A 22,336-nucleotide genomic window follows, 5' to 3' on the forward strand; every position below is an offset into this window, starting at 1 on the left:
GCTGCGTAAAACTCACGACATGTCCTATATTTGTGCGTTTTTCGCGCATCACGCACCCATTGAAGTCAATGGGTGCGTGAAAATCACGCGCAGCACACGGAAGCACTTTCGCGCAACAGCAGTAAAACTATGAATGAAAACAGAAAAGCACCACGTGCTTTTCTGTTTACAAACAGAGTGTCATAATGATGGCGGCTGCGCGAAAATCACGCAGCCACGCATCATATGCTGCTGACACACGGAGCTGTTATGGACATTCTGCGCGCGCAAAACGCACACGCTCGTGTAAATCCGGCCTTAGGGTATGTTCACACGTAGTGACCAAAAACGTCTGAAAATACGGAGCTGTTTTCAGGCGAAAACAGCTCCTGATTTCCAGACGTTTTTTTTAACAACTCCGTGTTTTTTACGGTAGTTTTTGGAGCTGTTTTTCAATGGAGTCAATGAAAAACGCCTCCAAAAACATCCCAAGAAGTGACCTGCACTTCTTTTGACGAGCAGTATTTTGACAGTGATGCGTAAAATAACGGCTCGTGGGAACAGAACATCGGAATTCCCATTGAAAGCAATGGGCAGATCTTTGTAGGCTTATTAGGGGCGCTTTTTCAGGAGTAATTCGAGGAGTAAAACGCCCGAATTACGTCTGAAACCACTGTGAACATACCCTTATTGCTGCGATTACCACAAAATCGCAGAAAAATGCCAGTTTATGCCAAATTGTGGAAAAACCGCAGCATTTTGGCGTAATTTTACGGCAATATACTGCGTACTATTATAAGGTGTATTATAGAAGAGACGGCTGCATCTCGCACACACATACTATAGGAGAAGTAAATGATGTAGGAATGTGTGGTGTGTGACTGTGGGTGGAGGGATGATGTCATGAAGGGAGGTGGAGAGATCAGAGGGAGAAGCTGCTGAAGACTGAGCCTTGGCTGCACTGAGTGAATGGTGTGAAGCAGCAGCATTGTGCACAGAGTGGAGGGAGAAGCCTGACAACTGATGCTGCTGTTACTGCTTATGGGAGCCTGGACTGAGCAGCATTGCTGACCTCCTCCTCCTCCACAAAGCCCGCTCTTGTGCTGCTGGGAGCCAGGGGGGCTGACCAGCTTGTGCTTCTATTCATTTATTCATCATTGTGGGTACCTGGCAAAGTTCAGCATGGCATTAATAATGGAACCAGTGAGCAAATGGTCTCCCAGTCAGGTAGTGGATTGGATGAAAGGTAATGTCATTTTATTACCCCTTATTGCAATGCTGGATGCATGTAATGTCTTTGCCTGGGGCTCTGTGTATGACTTCCATGCCCTACACCAACTCATGGGGGACTTGTCAGGTTCTTCTGCTGAGGAGCCTTGAAGTCTTCCTGTGCCCCCTTTGCTTCCTATCATACAGGTGCCAGAGAGGAGTGAGCAGCATTTGACTTCAGAGCTCCAACCACATGTGAGCTGGGAAACTTCTCCAGTAGATGATGGTGTAGGTAATGGAGCACTGAAGCTGGATGATCATGATGATGAGACCAGTGGTGTGACCTGGGACCAGTGTGGTCACCTCATACGTAATCCGTCAGATCCTGCTGAAAATTAAGATTAGGGTAAACTCCATATTTAACTCCCTTTCACCTCTAGAATGGATTTATACACCTTTTTAATAAATTTCTGCCCAAGCCTACAAAATAGGTCAGTAGCCATTCCATTGACGAGCAGATTTTTCTCTTTCGAGAAGACAAGTCTTGGGTTAACACCGGCTAATTGTCTAATTAAGGTTTTCCAGATCCACTTGTCATCTTTTAACGTTTGGATGAGCTGTGAATTCCTGGTGGGATTTATCAGAGCAAAATGTGAAATTGGGGCAAAGAAATGGTGCCAGATCTGTTCTAGAAAACCTCTGTCTGTGAGCGGAAGAAGATCTGGTGGGTGGATGGATGGATCTAGTGCAGGGTTATGCTGCCAGCAGAAATTGATTAATGACCCTTCACAATTGGCGTGTGGGTCCTGCATATTAACCCTTCTATTGCTGGGGCTTTTTTACATGTTTTTTTTCAAATAAGGACTGTTTATGGTGTATTATGTGACATAGATCTATGTCAGATCTTGTATCTTATAGACTGTGCAGTATTTCCTGCAAATAAATGGAGTGAAACCTAGATTGTATTGATGTTTTATGGCATAGTGGTGATCTGTTTGGTGTTTGTGGTCTTTTGCTAGTGGGACATTGTGCTTGATAACGTTTTATATCGGAAAATAAAAAACCTCTAGTTCCTTATTGCTTTCCTTTTTATTTGCATGTCCACCTACATGAGGTCAATGCCCTCATACCTTAGAGCGTTATATTTCTGGATCCTTGGTGGAAAGCATTATTCATATTTAGAATTTTTTATTTTTTTTGGTCTATTTTAGTTCTGTATTCAGATTGTTCAAGCCAATGCAGCTATTTACACAGACATATGTTTTTTGCATTCAAATTTAAAGAGGCTGTTAAGGTTAGAAAAACATGACTCTTTTCTTACAGAAACAGCACCACACCTGTCCACAGGTTGTGACTGGTAATGACGTTCAGCTTCATTGAAGTGGATAGAGCTGAGCTGAAATACCAGATGCAATCTATGGACAGGTGTGGTGCTGTTTTTTTTAAAGCATTCAGCCATGTTTTTCTAACCCTGTACAACCACTTTAAGTATGTAGCTCATATTTCTAATTTGCAGCATATTTACTCATTCCTTATATAGTCACATAGTGTTTCCACAGAGGTAGATAAAGCCTGGCGTCATTCACGCATCTCCGTAATATGGTGTAGAAGCCGTTTATTTCTTGCCCAATACAGAATTGAATCCTATCATTGGAAAGCAGGAAAGCCGTTTTAAATAATTTTGGGAAAAGTTTATTGTTTTCACAACGGTATCCGATTTAGGTTTTGGCACTATATATATACGGCTCCTACAAAGAACTGTATGTGTGGGTTCCTGCATCAATTGCATCTCATTTCTGGAGGTCTATCTCATCAGCGAACCCTTCTAGCAAGAAAGATTGACCAAAGCGGAAAATGACAGCTTTTTATTTTATCGAAAACAGGCGTTGATACAAAGTGAATCTGGCCTAATGCAGATAAATATTTGAGTACTTAGTTCTTATTTAGATCTGTATTTGCATAGACTTGTCTAATAAGGGTATGTTCACACGCCCTATTTACGGACGTAATTCATGCATTTTAAAATTTTGTAACTATTTTCAAACAAATTGTGGCGTCATGGCTTCTGTTTCTCCAATTTTTCTATTATATGCAAGAGCACATATTCTTCCCATTTCTTGAACATACTAGTTTTGGACCATGTGTTCTTTTGATTCCTTCTCCACCCAATGTGTCCAGCGCCGATGGTCACACGTGCTCAGTATGTCAGTCCCATCAACTGGATCCTCTTGTACACGGGCAGTGGAGTGATTCCTGGTATTGTACAGGCCAGCTAATAAGAATCGGCGCACTAGAAGAGTTCTAACAGAAATGTAATATTTAATTATGGGACAAGACCTTTTATGCTAGATGCCTTCTTGTGCGTGTCATGCCATGATATGGCATTCTGTAACTTTTAGTTGAATTTCATGTAAATATCAGATTATTGCCACGTGAAAGTGTCAGACTGTATAAAAGATGTGGACAGCTGCAACTGCTGTAATGCCAGACAAATTGAACCATACATATGACGTGTCTCCATGAGTTTCTATTGGTTTTGACTGTCTCTCAATGGTGTTAGTTTATGGGTGGTGGGACCACAAACGGTATAGGGCCCGATGCTGGTTGTGTGGTGTATAAATCATGTGGGGACAAGGAGGTAGGTGCGAACACCAACTCTATTTTCAGGTCGGCACCAATGGCCTGGTTATGATGGTCTGACAATGATGCCTAATAGGCTAGTTGCTGTTTGTGGGCCGGCTCCTGCTCGCACCTACTACTGCCCACACTAATGGACACCATACAGTGGCGAGACTCCTGCTTACACCGCACAGCTTGCTATTCCGGACTTCTACTTCCAACGATCAGCGCAATTGTCTCCAGCAGCTTTCTTCACAGCTTGCAAATCTCCTCAGCAGCTCTCAGCACACAAGTCCAGGACAATCAAACTCGCACTCGACAAGGTTTGGTGGGCTCACCGCCGTGTTATGCAATCTTCCCTGTTTAGACCCTTCCATCTTCTGTCATGGCTACACTGTCTAAAGGGTCTTCAATTTCGAGCATCTCTACATCACCTACTGGAGAAACAGTCAAGGGCAAATCCAAACATTCAGACATTTTCCCACAAAATTACAATAGAACACCATGGTTGGACTTACATCTCTTCCTCTGTATATTCCATCCTGGGGAAAACCGCAGACCATAGCATATTGTAGCCCCATGCACACGACCGTGCTCGTAATTACGAGCACGGCCGGGCACGGGCAGCCGGCCGCTTTTGCGAGCCGTGCTGCCATTATAAAGTATAGCAGCACGGCCCGTATAATAGAAAAATAGAACATGTTCTATTTTTTTTAACGGCATGGGTACCTTCCCGTGAGAAAACGGGAAGGTACCCGTGGCTAACAGAAGTATATGAGCCCGTTATTGCGGGTCGTAATTACGACCCGCAATAACGGGTGTTTTTACGGTCGTGTGCATGAGGCCTAAGGCTGGGTTCACACAGAGTTTTTTTAAAGGCAGAAAATCTGCCTCAAAATTCCGTTTGGAATTTTGAGGGAGATTTTGCTCTGCCTGCACGCCGATTTCCGCACCGTTTTTTGCCTGCGGCCATTGAGCTCCACGGGCAAAAAAACGGAGCGACATCTGCTTTCTCTGCATCCCATTGATGTCAATGGGAGGTCAGAGACGTAAACGCCCGAAGATAGGGAATGTCCCTTCTTTTTCCCGCGAGCTGTTTTTTCCGCTCGCGGGAAAAAAATTCTTCCGCCTCTTATTGAAATCAATGGGAGGCTTTTTTGGCGCGTTTTCTGTGTCAAACTCTGTGTGAACTGACCCTTAAAGGCACAATTCAAAATATTTACAATGAGGACCTGAAGTACAATAACATGTAAAGTAACACAACGTCCCCTTTACAATTTGGGGATTTATTTCCCACACTTTAAACTAGCATGCAAAAGTAACATGATCGTCTCTGGTGCTAGCATTTTTGAACAAGTCTGAAGAGAAAAATCAAAATAACCACTGTAAAGACTACATGTCCAAGAATACAAACTATCAGAGCCAGTTCTTTGCGGATCTTTAACCAGCAAGGAATGCTGGAAGATTTCTGCGTTGAAGCCATCAGAATTGTGAATGCAGCTTTGGACTTTAGCCTGTTTTAAATAAAAGCTAGCATGGCGCAAAGCCGTGTGCCAAGAGGCCTGCTTTTCTAACCCCTCGCAATCGGCTTTAATTGCAGAGGGAAGTCGCTTCTTTCCAGACATTTCCTCTGCAGCCCTTTATGTAATGCATGGACGGGTGGGGTCTACCAGAGCAAGATCTGCTGTTAGGCCAGGTTCCCATGTAGCGCAAATATTGCAACTACGGAAGAAAACACAAAACCTACTTACCCAAAAGTCTGTGTTCCTCCCTCCAGCGTGGCCTCCTGGGATGAAGTTGCATCCCATGTGATTGCTGCAGCGGTGGTCACATGGGATGAAGCATCATCCTAGGACTGGTCTCCTGGGATGCCGTTACATCCCATGTGACCGCCGCTGCAGCCAATCACATGCAGCGTAATCCAGGGAGGCCGGACTGCACAAGAGGGACGTGTCGCCATAACAACGGCCTAGGTAAATATGAGTGTCTATTTTTTTTTAAAAATCCGTCTGACAAAACGCACCACAATGTGGTGCGGTTTTTCGGACAGAATGTTTTGTGGGTTCCAGGTCGGACACACTGCACAGTTTTTACGCAGCACATCCGACCCGTGGGAACCCAGCCTTCAGGTATGTTTACATAAGTTGTTGTTTTGTGGTGGTTTTGCTGCGTTTACTAACATTGTGCAAACAACAGCTCATGTGAGCATACCTTGAGAGAGCAGCTCGCTGTCGTGGCTCATAGTTGGGGATCTTGAGCGGTAGGACCCCCTATATGACCTACATATGCGAAGTGCTGTAATGCATATGCTCAAGGATTGTCTTCATGAGACAAACCCATTTAATACAAATGTAACTTCGGATCAGTACGTGGTGAGCAATGGAGCTGTCTATGCAGATGCATAAAGTAATGTACCTAAAGATATATATTGTGCAGAATATGCCAAAACTGCTTCCTTTTGGGCATAAAATTCACAAATTTGTGTACCCTTTTTTGGGGAGTAGAATTCATACTCTTTAGAACCACAAAAAGGTATTTTTTTCTAGAAAAAAATGGGATTACAGAAACGGATCACCCCAAAATAGGACAGTTGGTGGCATCTCCTATCCATTCTTCAATCAGTATATTTTATAAGCGAAAAGTGAGACCGGAAAATTGTACTGTTGGAATTGTATCACGATTTCCCCCCCCCCCCCCTTTTCCCAAAAACAATAAAAAATGTAAGGGAGCACAGGCTTCAGATATTGATGTGTAAAGAAGCCCTTAATGCTGCCTGTCACCATGGTTACTGCTATACGCATTATAACGGCATCTATGCTAAATGTATTTTCCCCTTGTTACAGCAAATATCACGTTATAACTTGAATATGTTCACTGTGCTGCTTAGGAAATTCCTGTATAATCCCTGAAATTTAGGAGCCACATGCCCATAGATTGACTGACATAAGCTTTTTACTATGATTGGCTAATCGATATAATGCTTGGGTCAGTAAGGCGGGATTATAGAATAGTGAATACGGAGACTATAACTGTATCTTCATTTCTGCCGGACTTGTACTGTAGCTGCTCTATTATTATTATTAGATTTTCTTTTAACTTCATGTCAAATACACTTTAAGCACAGATCCAATTATATTATTGAGTTTTACCTGGGATTACAACAAATCCAGGGCCACAGGCCTTCTGAAGATGTTGACACTAGCAAATGATTGCTGTGGTTTTATCTAAGAGCCATGTCTATGCCCTTAAAGGGGGTTTCCAGTTGGATGCAAAAAAAGGCTTATTTATTGTATATTGAAATGTTATGCAACTTTTATATACTTTGTTTTTGAATTTCTCACAGTTTTCAAGAGCTACTTGCTATCAATGGATGGAAACATCACTGTTTACATTCAGGGGCTAAAAATCTGTCTGATCGTGTCCAAATGATACATGTGCACAACTTATTAAATGTTGGACGTTAATAAGACAAGTTTTTGGCCTCTGGATGCAAATGAAAATGTTTCCAAGAGCAAGCAGAGATCTTTAAAATGATCTGCCTTAAATTAGGAGTAAAGAGTCTTGGTGATATTTATGTGAATTGTTTGTTATGCTCTTATTTTGGATTTGCAATCTAAAATTTCGGTTTCACAGACACCCACTATTTACAGCAACGCCATGCGTTACAAGGGCATTTCCCGGAGCCTAGACGTCCCATCTTGAAATCTCCATTAATTGGTATCTTCAGATCCCAGGGCCCAAGAGGCCTTATTTCGGTCCTCTTCACTCATCTGATGCATAAAAAAACCTCACAACACCTGATAAAAGCAATTGATGCCTAGAACTGTAATATACAAACCCTCACTAAGGAAAATACAGTTTTTAGAATTGCATCCATATGTTTTACCTGCAGTGAAAGGGGTTTCCCAGGCATTTTATATTGATGGCCTATCCTTCGGATAAAATCACGCGCGTCACACAGACCTATGTTAGTGAATGGGGCCGTTCAGACATTCCGTGATTTTCACGCAGCGTGGGTCCGCTGCGTAAAACTCACGACATGTCCTATACTTGGGCGTTTTCCGCGCATCACGCACCCATTGAAGTCAATGGGTGCGTGAAAATCACGCGCAGCACTTGCGTGAATCATGCGCGACACACGGAACAGTAGATAAAGAAATGATGGATGAAATAAAAGCACTTCCTTCATTTATTTTTCTAAACATCAAAACCGCTTGTCATAAGGATGGCATATGCGTGAAAATCACGCAGCCACGCACCATTCATTGATGACACACGGAACAGCAACGCGCGCAAAATGCTGTATTTTTTTGCGTGCGCAAAATGCACGTGTTCGTGTGAATAAGGCCTAAGTGTGTGCAAAACTCAAGTCAACCGAATTCCCATGTTTGATGTTATTTATAAAAAAAAAAAAGAAGTGTCGGTCCAGCTAAACTTGAAAAGATATGCCATCTATAGCTCAACTCCCAGTCAACCAATTACCCTTCTCCGCACTTGAGAACCGCATTACAAGGAGCACTAGTAGGCATTGCTGCTGCACCTGCTCCCTTGTAGCGCCTTTCCTACCTTTTTATTAACCCGTTCAGAAGCAGACTAATTGTAATTTTTATGCTTTTGTTTTTTCCTTCCCGCCTGCAAGTCATAACTTTTTATTTTATTTTTTCGTTGACAGTCATATGAAGGCTTTATTTTTACGGGACAAGTTGTATTTTCTAATGGTACTATTGAATATTATGTGTGATATACTAGGAAGCTGGAAAAAAATTCAGAATGGGGGTGGAATTGGGAAAAAAACAGCAGTTCTGCCATTTTCTTATGGGTATTGTTTTTACAGTGTTCACTGTACAGTAAAAATTATACGTTACCTTTTATTCTGCGGGTCAGTACAATCACGGTGATACCAAATTTATATAGTTTATGTTTTAGTGCCTTTAAAAAAACCAAAAACATTTAAGTTTGAAAGAAACTAATTATTTTTGTCACGGTAAGTGGACTCACTAGGCCGCACCGCCGTAGTGGGGAGGCAGCTGTCCAAACAGAGCACCCAAGCAATACAAAGTCCTGCACTAGGGTACCCGAATAGTCCAGACAGTGGCCGAGGCTTTAGCACGGATGGAGGTGGGTGCAGCAGGTTAGGCCGGGACGTGGCGGAAGACACGACGTGGCGGAAGACACTGGACGTGGCGTATAACAGTAGGTGCAGTAGGACACGACTCCAGCACTAACAGGCTCAGGACACAGCAACAGGAACAGGATAACACTAAGGGACCATTTGCAAGACTGACATGGGATAAACTAACAATGCTCAGCCAATGAGCAAAGGGGTAGGGCCCTTCTTATAGTCCAGGGGAATCATGGGCTAATTGATGATTCCCATGCGCGCGATGGCCCTTTAAGGCCGGGGACGAGCGTGCGCGCGCACTCTACGGGATACAGCGGACCGGAGCAGAAGTGAGCGCTGGCGTCTCCTGGAAAGGAGCTGCAAGCCAGCGCTCACAGATACATGGCCGGGGGGGGGGGGCGTAAGTAATTCTGACGGTCCACGGCCATGGACGCTACAATTTTGCATCGCCGTATTGTGACGCGTAACTTTTTTAATATATATTTCTGTGTACAGAGCTGCGTAAGGTGTCCTTTTGTACGTGGAAATATGTTGTTTCTTAATGCCATTTTGGGAAATGTCTGGCATTTCGATCGCTTTTTATTAAATTTTTTGCGGAGGTTGAAATGGCAAAAAGAACTGATTTCAGATTTTGGCCTTTTTTTTTTCCTGCTACGGCGTTCACCGTATTGGAAAAATATGTTTATAGTTCAGGGATGCCTAATGTGTCTGTTTTAGTTTTATATGTGATCTAGGGAAAGGGGGGAGATTTAAATTTGTATATATTTTTTTTTAAACTTTTTTTATTACTATTACTTTTTTCTTCTTATCACTGCCACAGGCAGGTCTCAATAGCAATCTTCCTATATCGGGAATGGGATCGTTCACAAGATACCCAGCTGCTAGAGGAACACACCGGCTCCAAACAGTAAGTGACCCCCCCCCCCCCCCAAGATGCCAGTTGTCACATCTGATACCGGCATCTGAGGGGTTAAAGGCTTGCGATCAGAGGTTTTTGAGCGCAAGCATTGCCGCTGAGTCCCCACCACGTTTAAATACCCTTTCTGAACTTAACCTCTACGACAGCACCTCAAGAGGTTGGAACTCCGCCTCTGATTGGGACAGAAAACCGCAAGAGGTTAAATAGCCCTCCCCACCTCCCCAATCCTCAGTGTTTTTCCTGTCCATATTAGATAATGCAAGAGGATTGCTACCACTTGGTAGCACCTTCCATGGAGCTCTAGCAGGGATTCTTACCAGGGTGTTCTCTGCTACCTCTTGGATTGCTGATCCTGCCTCTGGTCTCTGCTGCGCCACTGGTAAAGTGCGACCTGAGGTGCCTGCTCCGGTTCCTCTGGGTTCCCCAGCTTTGCTCCCCCCCCTCTTCCTGGCATCCGTGCAGGCAGGACCATGTTTCTACCTGAATGGGGGGGGGGGGATGACCTCTTTCCGATAGCCTCTCCCTATATACATACTGAACCCCCTCCCATCTCAAAAAAGAGGAAAATTTCTATTGAGGATTCAAATTCATAGGGAGGTTGTTACATTCCTTCTATAGCAGAGGTGATGTTAGAGGATGGAGAGCTACCATGTATATCTACATCTAAGAGAGAAGAAAAGTACTACTTTTCATCAGATGGATGAACTGCTTAATGCTGTTAGGAGTACTATGGGGGAGGAGATCCAGGAGGCTCATTCGGTGCAGGACGAGATGTTTGCAGGGCTATGTGTAAAAAAGACAGGTTTTCCCTGTACATGAAAACCTACTAGGATTAATCCTGGATGAATGGAAATATCCTGAGAAAAAACTTTCTCTTCCAGCGGAAATTCGTGACAGTTTTCCCTTGAGTGACAACCAATTTAAATGCATGGAAGTTCCCAAGGTTGATGTTCAGGTGGCCAAAGTGGGGGAAAAAAACCTTGCTCCCCTTTGAGGATTCTTCACAATTGAAGGATCCCTTAGATCACAAGGCAGACAGCTTGCTCAAAAAATCCTGGGAAACATCCACTCCACTTCCGCAAGCCAACATTAGTGCCATCTATAGATGGCTTAACCAGCTAGAGTCTCACCTACCGGAGGGCACAGCTGGAGAGGATACCTCATGGAAGTGGGTGAAAAATCAGTTTTATGTAACCTATAATTATTTTCTAAGTAGGCTTTGTACCTTTTTAGTATTCCCATATATATTTTTTTTGTGTTCCTTCATTCCTCAAGCCTTTCTGAGTTTACCCCGCCTCATTACTTTTGAGTGACAGCTCCTCGTCTCCCTCCCCCAGCACACTAAATCCTGCACTTGTGCATTAATGTTCTGGTGCGTGCGCACAACGGGACGCGATAGCGGTGCATTGCAGTAACTAGATTTGAGGTCCGGATGAAGCAGGGAGGGGTGTTGGACCATACGTGACGGGAATATGAGCACGATCTCAGATGAGATTTCGGCATTCAGGGCAGGCCAGTTTTCGGCGGTGGGCAGGTATATGAAAAGGAACGAACGAGACTGCTGGGTTATTACCATAAAAGGCGCAAAATGTTTGCCGATGGTTATTTATGGTTGGAGGAAGAGTTTAGGAGAGGGGATAATGGCAATGAACTTTTGACCGCAGTGACCAGAGAGGGGTTAGTAGAGTTCAATAGGTGAAATGCTGGTGACATATTCCCTTTAAAAGCTTATGTAGATGGATCTTGGTTGTTAGTGACAAACGCAAAGATTGTTGCATTAGCTTTACTAGCGTTCCAGAAACAAGCTTGTGGGGCTGACCTATCATGAGAAAAATCTGTTCCTTTCCTGACTAGCATTCTTATTGTAAACAGAGGGGTGTACTGTAAGTGTATGTGCACACGATGAGAGGCTTTTACGTCTGAAAAGACAGACTGTTTTCAGGAGAAAACAGCTGCCTCGTTTCAGACGTAAATGCTCCTCCTCACATTTTGTGAGGCTTCTCTGACAGCCGTAAATTTTGAGCTGTGCTTCATTGAGTTCAATGAAGAACGGCTCAAATTACGTCTGAAAGAAGTGCCCTGCACTTCTTTTAACGAGGCTGTATTTTTACGCGTCGTCGTTTGACAGCTGTCAAACGACGACGCGTAAATGACAGGTCGTCTGCACAGTACGTCGGCAAACCCATTTCAGATGAATGGGCAGATGTTTGCCGACGTATTGTAGCCTTATTTTCAGACGTAAAACGAGGCATAATACGCCTCGTTTACGTCTGAAAATAGGTCGTGTGAACCCAGCCTAAGCACGATATTTACTGTAATAGTAAAAGTAAATAGTGAACCTTTTTAGTATTGTTTTTTAGTGTTCCTGCACTGTATGCTTATGAGCATGAGTCAGATCTTCATTCCTCAAGCCTTTTCGAGTTAACCCCGCCTCCTTACTTTTGATTGACAGCTCCTTGCCTCCCCCACCAGCATACACTAAATCCTGAGCTTGTGCATTGTTCTGGTGTGTGTGCATAACGGGACGCCATAGCAGTCTATGCACAATAACTAGATTTGAGGCCCTGATGAAGCAGGGAATGGTGTCGGACCATACATGACTGGCACATGCGCGCTGTCTCACACGAGATTTCTGCATTCAAGGTGGGCTCGTTTTCAGTGGTGGGCGGGCATAAGAAGTGGGACAAACGAGACTGAGGGATTATTAACATAAAAGGCGCAAAATGTTTGCAGACCGTTAATTACGGTCCGAGGCGTTTAGGAGAGGGAAAAACGCCAATGAACTTTTCACAGCAGCTGCCAGTGAGGGTTAAGTAGAGTTCAATAGGTGAAATGCTGGTGACCGGTTCCCTTTTAAAGCATTTTATAGATAACTTCATAATGCTGTACTAGTCTGTGCTCTGTTCATATGTGGCAGAATCCCATCCTACATTGAATTGGCTGGGATAAGTTATTACATGCCCCGCTCTGGGATGACTTTGACGCATGGAGCCATTTAGTGGGTGCTAATGCTCCCGTGAACATCACTATTGGCTTATTTTTCTGTTATCATTTTGTAGCCAAGAACTGGATCTGATCCCTGTAGGAGGTATAAAATGCAGCAAGGCACTTGTGTCAATGAACTGTATATAGAAGCTGGGCTTGCCATGGAAGATATTTTTTGGTAGTTCAAAATAGACATCTAATGGTTTGTATATACGTATAGTAGGCATTATATAGCAACAAATGTAGACTAGAAATGCAGCATAAGCTCATATCTTGTCTTTAGACATGAGGTCCTCAAAAATAGTTTATACTACAGTTCAAGGGGGGGTGGGGCGTTCCTTAAAATAAGTGCTGAATCTCTCCCATTAGCAGCAAGAACGACCTAAAAGTACAGCAAGAAGCTGAGAGAATTTAACATTTTGTAGTCGTCCGAGTAGTTAATTGCCCGGCTTCACTACTGGATGTCGTTTTTCCCAACTCCTTCTTCTTTTTTTTTGGTTAAGGGTTTACAGACTTTCATATAATTACTGGGGCACACTGGTTGGCAGTAAGGCAGCTGCAGGAATCACAATGCTCTTATATCATAATGGTTCATAGCTATTTAACAAATACCCTTGTATAATAAACCACAGATTACATAAAAATGTATGACGGGACTGTAGCGTCCATGGTCGTGGACCGTCGGGATAACTCGCTCATCTGTGAGCGCTGGTCCAGAATCTCCACCCTAGAAGATGCCAGCGCTCACTTCCCCTCCGTTCTGCTGTGTCTCGTAGTCCTCAATTTACCCATGATCGCACTGGACTATAAAAAGGGCTCCGCCCTTTCGCTCATGGCCTGAGCATTGTTGTGTTTACCCGTGTTAGTCTTGCAAATGGTCCCTTAGTGTTATTCAGTTCCCAGTGTTCCCGTACCTGCTACCTGTATCCCGTGCTACCGTTGTTCCTGTACCTTAGAAAGTTGGAGTCGTGTTGTGCCATCGGTCACGCCTACTGTTACACCACGCCTGGTGTCTCTGCCAAAGTCCCATCTGAGCCTACCGTTGCTACTGTCTGAACTGCTACAGGTCCCTGTGCTTGGACTATATAGACATTGACATGGTACACTGTTTGGCCAGCTGCTATACCGGTACGGCCCAGTGGGTCCACATACCCACCGATCGTGACAGGGACTGTGGTTGCAACTGTTATGAGGGCACAAAAGCACCAGGATATGCAGTTGTTTCTCTGTTCATCCAAAAGTTGGGAGGCATACATGAAATATTTAGTATGTGCTGTATTGTATAGTTAATGCAAAGGTTGGCCCCAGTTATGACACAATAACAAAGACCCAGTCACAACATGAAGGCAAACCCTTTTGCAGATTACTTGATGCTGGGGTTTTATCTTGTCTGTCCATGATGATTGATTGATGTAATGTTCTGTGCGTGTAATGATGGCTTACAATGCAACTGTGTAGTGAAGTCCAAATACTGTCCTCAGGTATGCCCAAGATATATACTCCCCCTAGATGCGTGGGATTACCTTCCATTTCTATGATCTATATAGGTCAAGTTTACCCAAGGAGAGCGCCAAAAAATTGTATGATTAATTTCTGTAAGAAAAAAAAAAATAGCCTTGCACATTCTACTAAGTTCAAAGCTATCCTACATTTTTTTTTTTTTTTTTTTATGTTTTTGTTTAATTATTTGAAATTTGTATTTCGCAGAGTAGGATAATTGTGTAATTTTCTATTTTAATATTTCTTTACATTTTGGGTGAGATTTCTGCAATTCTTATCTTTTCTGCTAATGTAATATGGTACGGAGTTTCTGCACAGATTCCAGGCAGAAATTCTGCAGCATTTCATAGGATGGAAGCCTCAAACACCATGGATGATAACCGATCCAAAACCGAACTTCGATGGAAGAAGAGAAAAATCTTGCCGTGTCATTGAGATGTCTGCTTGACGGCTAGCTCTCCTGAATTCTCTATAAGCATTCATGCACATATTGTTTGCGCTTGCATGTTCATTACAATAAGGAGGGGAAGATAAGCTGCTGACTGACACCTCTGGTAACAAAGCATTGAGCATGTTGAACTCTAAGGGTATGTTCACACAAGGTCATTACGTCCGTAATTGACGGACGTATTTCGGCCGCAAGTCCCGGACCGAACACACTGCAGGGAGCCGGGCTCCTAACATCATAGTTATGTACGACGCTAGGAGTCCCTGCCTCGCTGCAGGACAACTGTCCTGTACTGTAATCATGTTTTCAGTACAGGACAGTAGTTCCACGGAGAGGCAGGGACTCTTAGCGTTGTACATAAGTATGATGCTAGGAGCCCGGCTCGCTGCACTGTGTTCAGTCCGGTACTTGCGGCCGAAATACGTCCGTCAATTACGGACGTAATGACCTCGTATGAACATACCCCAACAGTCTCATTTTTTTTTGCACCTAGAGCAGGCGTTGAATGTCCAGCTGACCCCATACACATTTGTTCATCGGCTGATTCCCCATATTGGCTTGTTTGGATGACCATAGTCTGTCTATGGTCGACTTTAGAGAAAGGGATTACAGTGAAATTCCTTAATTCAGTATAAAATAATCCAAAAAGTCTCATAATCCAGCACTCTTTAGGGTATGATCACACGGCAGCCTCCGTTACGGCTGAAATTACGGAGCTGTTTTCAGGAGAAAAACGCTCCGGAATTTCAGACATAATGGCATGTGCAGGCGCTTTTCGCTGCGTCCATTACGGACGTAATTGGAGCTGTTTTTCCGTGGAGTCCATGGAAAACGGCTCTAATTACATCTCAAGAAGGGACAGGTACTTCTTTGACGTGGGCGTCTTTTTTTTTTTTTTTTTACACGCCGTCTTTTGACAGTGGCGCGTAAAAAAAAATGAGGGTCGGCACAGAACATCGTAAAGCCCATTCAAATGAATGGGCAGATGTTTGCTGCCGCTTTGGCTAAAACGCCCGAATTCCGTCCGTAAATAGGGTGTGTGAACCCAGCCTTACCTGCACAAAGCAACAATACAATGTGGAATTTTAATAAGGCCAGAAGCGAAAGATTGATCAAATTACACACAATGCTTCTGTACCTTTTAGGCCTTGTTCACACAGCGCAGATTTTATGTAAATTTTGCATGTGTTTTATAATTAATTTTTTTTAACATCAAAACCAGAAAGGAAACCTAAACAGAAGAAATATGAAAATTAAGGCCTTAAAGGGAACCTGTCACTAGCATTTCACCTATTGAACTTTACTCATCCCTCACTGGCTGCTGCTATCAAAAGTTCATTGCCGTTATCCCCTCTCCGAAACTCCTCCTCCGACTGCAAATAACGGTCTGCAAACATTTTGCACCTTTTTATCGTAATAATCCGGGGTCCCTTTGTGCGCACATACCAGAATAGGACATCAATGCACAAACGCGGGATTTAGTGTGCTGGGTAAAGGCGAGGAGCTGTCCATCAAAAGTAATGAGGCCGGGTAAACTTGGAAAGACTTGAGGAATGAAGATATGACTCTTTTCAAACAAAGATTTGACTCTTTTCAAATGAAGATGTGACTCTTTTATGCTCATTAGCATACAGTGTGGGAACACTAAAAAACTGAATACTAAAGCTACATAGCCGACTAAGATGACAGTTATAGGTTATATAGAAATGATTTTTCACCCACTACCACTCGGTAGTGCTGGTTTAATAGGTCAAATGCTGGTGACAGGTTCCCTTTAAAGTGTCTCCTCTCCTGGATCCAATTCTGACTTTAGCTGCAATTGATTGAAAATCTGCATCAAATCTCCACTGAGTGAACAAGGCGTTATGTGGTTAACATATTTTATCTTGGACAAGTGAGATTTACACATTTTTTTCATGACCGAGTGATACCATCAGTTCTCGTTTATGAAAAATTAGAGGATAGTACATCACTTGTATAAAGAAGGTAAAATGCCTTTAATCCAGCGTTTGACAGTCCAGACATTTTGATTGTCAGCCACTTATTTGTGGGAACTCATAACTCATCCAGATGCAGAGATAACTAATCTCTTTTTAAACAAAGTGGTAATGCCATTTTTTTTGTCATGCTTTTATTTTGTAATGTCCAATAATTCAATACGCTTCATAATTCTGTCCTTTTTAATGCCAGATTAAAGACATTTTATTGTATCATGTATTTAGTAGTTTTTGAATTAATCTTATACAAAAAAAATGTAACATTGTAAAACAGTAAGAAAGGCCTCCTGGCAATGTCAGTCTGCTGTACATTATTGATATTGCATGGCATAATTTTACAGATCCTGATGTGAAATTTAAATATTTTTAGGTCACCCTGGGGCGCTGTCAAAATGCCTTTCAGATATATTTCTTTGCTCGTTACAGTGCATTTAAAGGTTTTGCCTGCAGCAAGCAGTTATTAAACATCTGGATGAATTTTATAATTTACTTTTTACATTTTCTGAATTATTTCCTGTGGAATAGATCGGCAGCTTAAATTATTTTACCCTCCTCTAAAGTATAAAGCAATTAATTTTTGTATCCTGTACTGTTGATTTCGCCTCGCACTGCCTGCTCTTCCCTCTCCATCACATGCGCTTGGTGGGAACAGTAGCAAGATCTGATTTTCTTTCTTTAATTTTTTTTAAAGCAGGTTAAGAAATGTATGACAAAGCTGAAATTTCTCTGTATCCATTGCAAATGTCCTATCATTCCTATGATTATAAATTTTGTGCTACTAAAATAGTTGGCAAGAAAGATGGGCCTCATTTATAAAACCTACTTGCCCATAGAAACCATTCAGATCACTTTATTTTTTCTATTCTTCACTGATAATGACCGGCATTATTCTGTTTTGTGCTTACATTTTTCGGTAATTTTATTGTGAATTTGGGTAAGAACTACACCTTATCAACATTTTAGATGGTAATTAATTAGCAAAAGAGCAATGTTTAAAATCCTAGTTTTATAAATATTCCTTAGTGAAGCTATTTTGATCTCTGTGGTTTACGTATGACATCCCAGGCAATAGATGTGTAGAGGAGAAACCCGTAGCCAGGAAAGAAAATGTGACCAGTGCTGGGGAACACCCCCAGAGTAGAGAACATATGGCCAGTGCTGGGGAACACCCCCAGAGTAGAGAACATATGGCCAGTGCTGGGGAGCGCCCCCAGAGAAGAGAATATGTGGCCAGTGCTGGGGAGCGCCCCCAGAGAAGAGAACATGTGGCCAGTGCTGGGGAACGCAAACAAGCAGTTTTGAATGGAAAAAAGGTTGCAAACTGGTTATGACAGCTGCTGAAGCCATAAAAAGCTCAATGCATAAAACAGATAAGTGCAACTTTTTTTTTTTTTTCCTGCAGGGGCTCGTAACATGCATGTATATGGATTTTTCATGCAAAAAGGTTTTTATTGCCTTCTCTATGAAAGGCCAAAACCATTGAGCTCCGGGATCCGTAGGAGTACCAGCAGCCAGAACAGACTTTTATATGGAACGTCAATAGCATATGTCAGAAGTCGAATTGAGTAGTAGTAGCATCTACTCCTGGTATTAAACATTTACCACCACGTATTGATTTATATCTCCTAACTAATATAATAGGCGCTATCATGCTGATAACTACAATGTAATTTTTTTTTTCAAAAATGTTTATTTGCAAAGTTATGAGCGTTTTCCTAAATATTCTAATTTGGCTATAATAGCCAAATAGGAGGTGACTCTTTCTTTTCACTCAGGGTGTGTAATGTTTTCTGTATGACTCTGTCCAGTCAGCATCATACAGTTCTCCTCTTCACAGCCCAGGATAGGTCATCCATATGAAAAACCGCTCTGTGCCCAGGCAACCCCTTTAACCTTGTAATATGAAAGCTTTTATTATCCCTCTGCTGTGACATCGCTTACTATCCTGTTATGTGGCATCACTGTGTGCATTCTTTTTGTGCTTTTAGTCATTATTACTTTGTTACGAAATAACTCCCTTTTACTATCATTGTGCAGAGATATAGCGGTTTATTTCTGTATTGTGATATCATTATTGGAAATAGTGCTTGTGGTGGCCTAAAGCTTCCTCTGCCACATGAGAGACAGATATTGCATCTGGGCTGTGGAATATCAACTTATGCCTCTGATCATAGGAAGTATGTATGTATGCCATTACCCTCGATTTACTATGATTTGCACTTCTTTTACTTTCATCGTTCCATCTTGTAGATTCTAGAATCATAAATAATGAATTTTTACAGAATACCAATGACTTGCTTCCTTTTTAGCTGGTATTTTTTTATTCCCCCCCCCCTCTGTTTTTTAAGAGAAACATTGATCTGCCTTTCCCCCTGCTGCCCCCACACAGTCATTTTTGTTTCCCTGTTATAGGCAACAAAACTCTTGTTGCCTAATGTACTGAATAGAAAAAGCTTAAAACATATATCCACTATTTCCAGTACATCCCTCATGACAGCACTACAGGAGGTTGCCCTATTGACCTCTGTAGGGACAGGAAGACATAGAGGTTAAAAGGCTCCTCCCACCACCCACTTGCCAGTGTTCTTCCTGTCCCCACAGGGTCAGGAGCAGAGAGACGTCGCTCCTGTATTATGCAGGAAAGAAACTCGGGCAGGGGTCCGTGCACTCCCCCTTCTCTTCCCCCTTAGCTCCCACCCTGAGACACCTACCGGAGGAATCCTAGGCAGGGTTCGGGTAGTGTGTGGGGGCTGGGGATTCCCAAGCATGCTTCGGCCTGGCCGCGGACCAGGCGCGGACCGGCAGCTCCATAGACGTGGACGCACCGGCAGGGATCCTCGCTGCGCGGCATAGCAAGCCTCAGTCGCCGGCGGCTGCACTCCAAGGAAAGGACGAATAGCCAAGCGAAAATAACGTCTGGCTACTTCCGGTCCGCGGCCATCTTGGAAGGCGGGAAATTCAAAACGCCTGCATTTAAAGGGACACGCACTGGTATGTAGTTAGAGCTGATCACTCTAACTTGGATTATTTTTGTGGATTGCATATTGCATTGCCTGTTGCCTGTCGCGTAATGGAACTTCCTCATCCTGATGGAACTCCAGATATGTCCCAGGGTCACGTGAGTCTCACCCTTGGGGTAAGGGTTATGACTCCTTATGTATGTACACCATACTTTACCTACCTTCTATTTTCTCTAGGATAAAGATTCCTCTCAGAGACAAACTGATAAAAAGAAGGTTAAAAAATGTGCGACTTGTGCAAAAAAATTGCCAGACTCACATAGGAAACAATTGTCAGGATTGTATTGCAAAAATACTAAAGGAGGAACAACCAACGTTCATGTCTGAACTTAGGGCTATGATTCGTGAAGAAGTGTGTCAGTCATTAGCCTCCCTCGCCCCTCCTCAAGAAACTCCCTCCCACTCCCGGGCAAAAAGACCACGGATGGAAGTGGATCAAAAATATTGTCCTCCCTCTCAGGGGTCTGACTCGGAGCAGGAGTGTTATTACCTATCGGAGGGTGAGTTAGAAGGAGAGGAACTCTTGCCTTCAACTTCTTCCACTCAAGAGAAAAAAATGTTCTTCTCTTCCGAGATGTCTGATACCTTAATTCAGGCAATACGGGAAACCATGGATATTCCTGAAGAAGACCAACCACATACCATCCAGGATGAGATGTTTGGAGGTCTAACGGAAAAGAAAACAAAGGTTTTTCCGGTAAACGAAAATCTCAAAAGAATGGTGACAACTGAATGGGAAGATTCAGAAAAAAGGCTCTTCATTTCAAGAGATTTTAAAAACAGACTTCCCTTTGATCCAGAAGACACTAAACCTTGGGATGAGATCCCAAAAGTCGATGTCCCAGTAGCCAGGGTTGCTAAAAAAAAAAACAACAAAAAAACGCAATCCCATTTGAAGATTCCTCGCAGTTGAAGGACGCCATGGACCCAAAGGCACGGCCACATCAGTAGCAAGAGCAATGTTTATATGGTTAAACCAGCTGGAGACCCATTTGATGATAAAGACATCACGACAAGATCTATTAGAATCTCTACCCTTACTAAAAAAGGGCAACCGGATTCTTGGTAGACTCTTCAGCGGAATCTATTAGATTTGCTGCCAGGAATGGGGCTCTCTCAAATGCTGCTAGAAGAGCATTATGGCTCAAAATGTGGTCAGGAGATACGAAGTCCAAGAACAAATTGTGTTCTATCCCGTTTACAGGGTCTCTGATGTTAGGTCCTCTCCTCGATAACATGCTGGAGAATGCAGCAGATAGGAAAAAGGGGTTTCCTGAAGAGAAACCAAAAAAACCCCCTCAGTTTGGGAGGTTTCGCCAACAGAGGGATCCTACCTTACAGAACTACAGCGGGAAAGGGAAGTCCGGTCGCTGGAGTTACCCCAAAGGAAAAAGGGGTCGAGGATATATCCTTAACCCAAATAATTCATTCCAGCCCTCAAAGCAATGACGCCAAGAGCATAGGAGGAAGACTCCTACAATTTTATCCCAAATGGTCGAGAATAACCCAGAACCCCTGGGTTCTAAAGATCATAGAAGAAGGGTACAAAATAGAATTTTCCTCCATTCCTCCAGAGAAATTTCTAATAACCCAGTACCAAACAAAAGACCTTCATCAGATCCTTATCCAGGACGTCCAGAAACTACTCAAATTGAGAGCCATTTCTCCAGTTCCCCACAACGAAATATTCAAAGGCCACTATTCAAAAATCTTCTTAGTCAAAAAACCAAACGGTTCCTACAGGACAATAATCAACCTGAAGGTCCTAAACAAATGGGTGAAATATCGAAAATTCAAGATGGAGTCTATCAGATCGACTATTCCTCTAATAAGGGAAGAGGCAATGTGTACGATCGATTTTTAAAGGATGCGTATTATCACGTTCCTATCCACCCCGCGTACCAGAGATTCCTCTGATTCGCAATTCAGGACGGTCCTTCCATTCTCCACTTCCAGTTTGTCTGCCTCCCCTTCGGCATTTCCTCCGCCCCCTGAATTTTTACAAAAATTATGGCAGAGATCATGCCATTCATAAGAAGTCGGGGTATAGTAATTATACCATATCTAGACGACTTCTTGTTGACGGCAGATACTCCGTCTATCTTAGACAGTCATCGGTCACAGGTTCTTTCCCTACTACAGGAATTGGGATGGATAATCAACTTTCAGAAGTCGAGTCTTCCTCCCCAAAACAGAAGGTCTTCTTAGGAGTACTACTAGACTCCTCCCTTCAACATTCCTTCCTCCCAAGAGAGAAACAAATACTCCTACTGGCAGAAGTAAGGAAATTTTGGGGGAAAGACGCCTGTTCCATAAGGGAATGTATGCGGATGTTGGGAATGATGACGTCTTGCATCCAATCTATTCCATGGAGTCAATTCCACTCCAGACCCTTACAGAATCTGATCTTGTCCCAGTGGGATCGAAAACAGAGCTCCCTGAATTCAAATTTCCGAGACTGTGAAATCATCCCTCCTGTGGTGGCTCTGCACAAACAACATAGACAAGGGAGTCCCCTGGAGAACTTCTCCTTATGTA

General features: G+C 43.0%; 1 protein-coding gene across 3 annotated transcripts in view; it reads left to right on the forward strand.

The window, feature by feature from the left end:
- Window positions 1–944: 944 nt before the first annotated feature.
- CNKSR2 (connector enhancer of kinase suppressor of Ras 2) overlaps window positions 945–22,336 on the forward strand; it is a 371,721-nt gene continuing 350,329 nt past the window's right edge. For all 3 annotated transcript variants that reach the window (XM_075854043.1, XM_075854044.1, XM_075854045.1), the window contains exon 1: window positions 945–1,225. In XM_075854043.1, the coding sequence (XP_075710158.1) occupies window positions 1,162–1,225 (64 nt within the window). In that variant the 5' untranslated portion in view covers window positions 945–1,161. The remainder of the gene's footprint in view (window positions 1,226–22,336) is intronic.

The sequence above is a fragment of the Rhinoderma darwinii genome, chromosome 2 (assembly GCF_050947455.1).
Source record: "Rhinoderma darwinii isolate aRhiDar2 chromosome 2, aRhiDar2.hap1, whole genome shotgun sequence".
NCBI classification, from domain to species: Eukaryota; Metazoa; Chordata; class Amphibia; order Anura; family Rhinodermatidae; genus Rhinoderma; species Rhinoderma darwinii.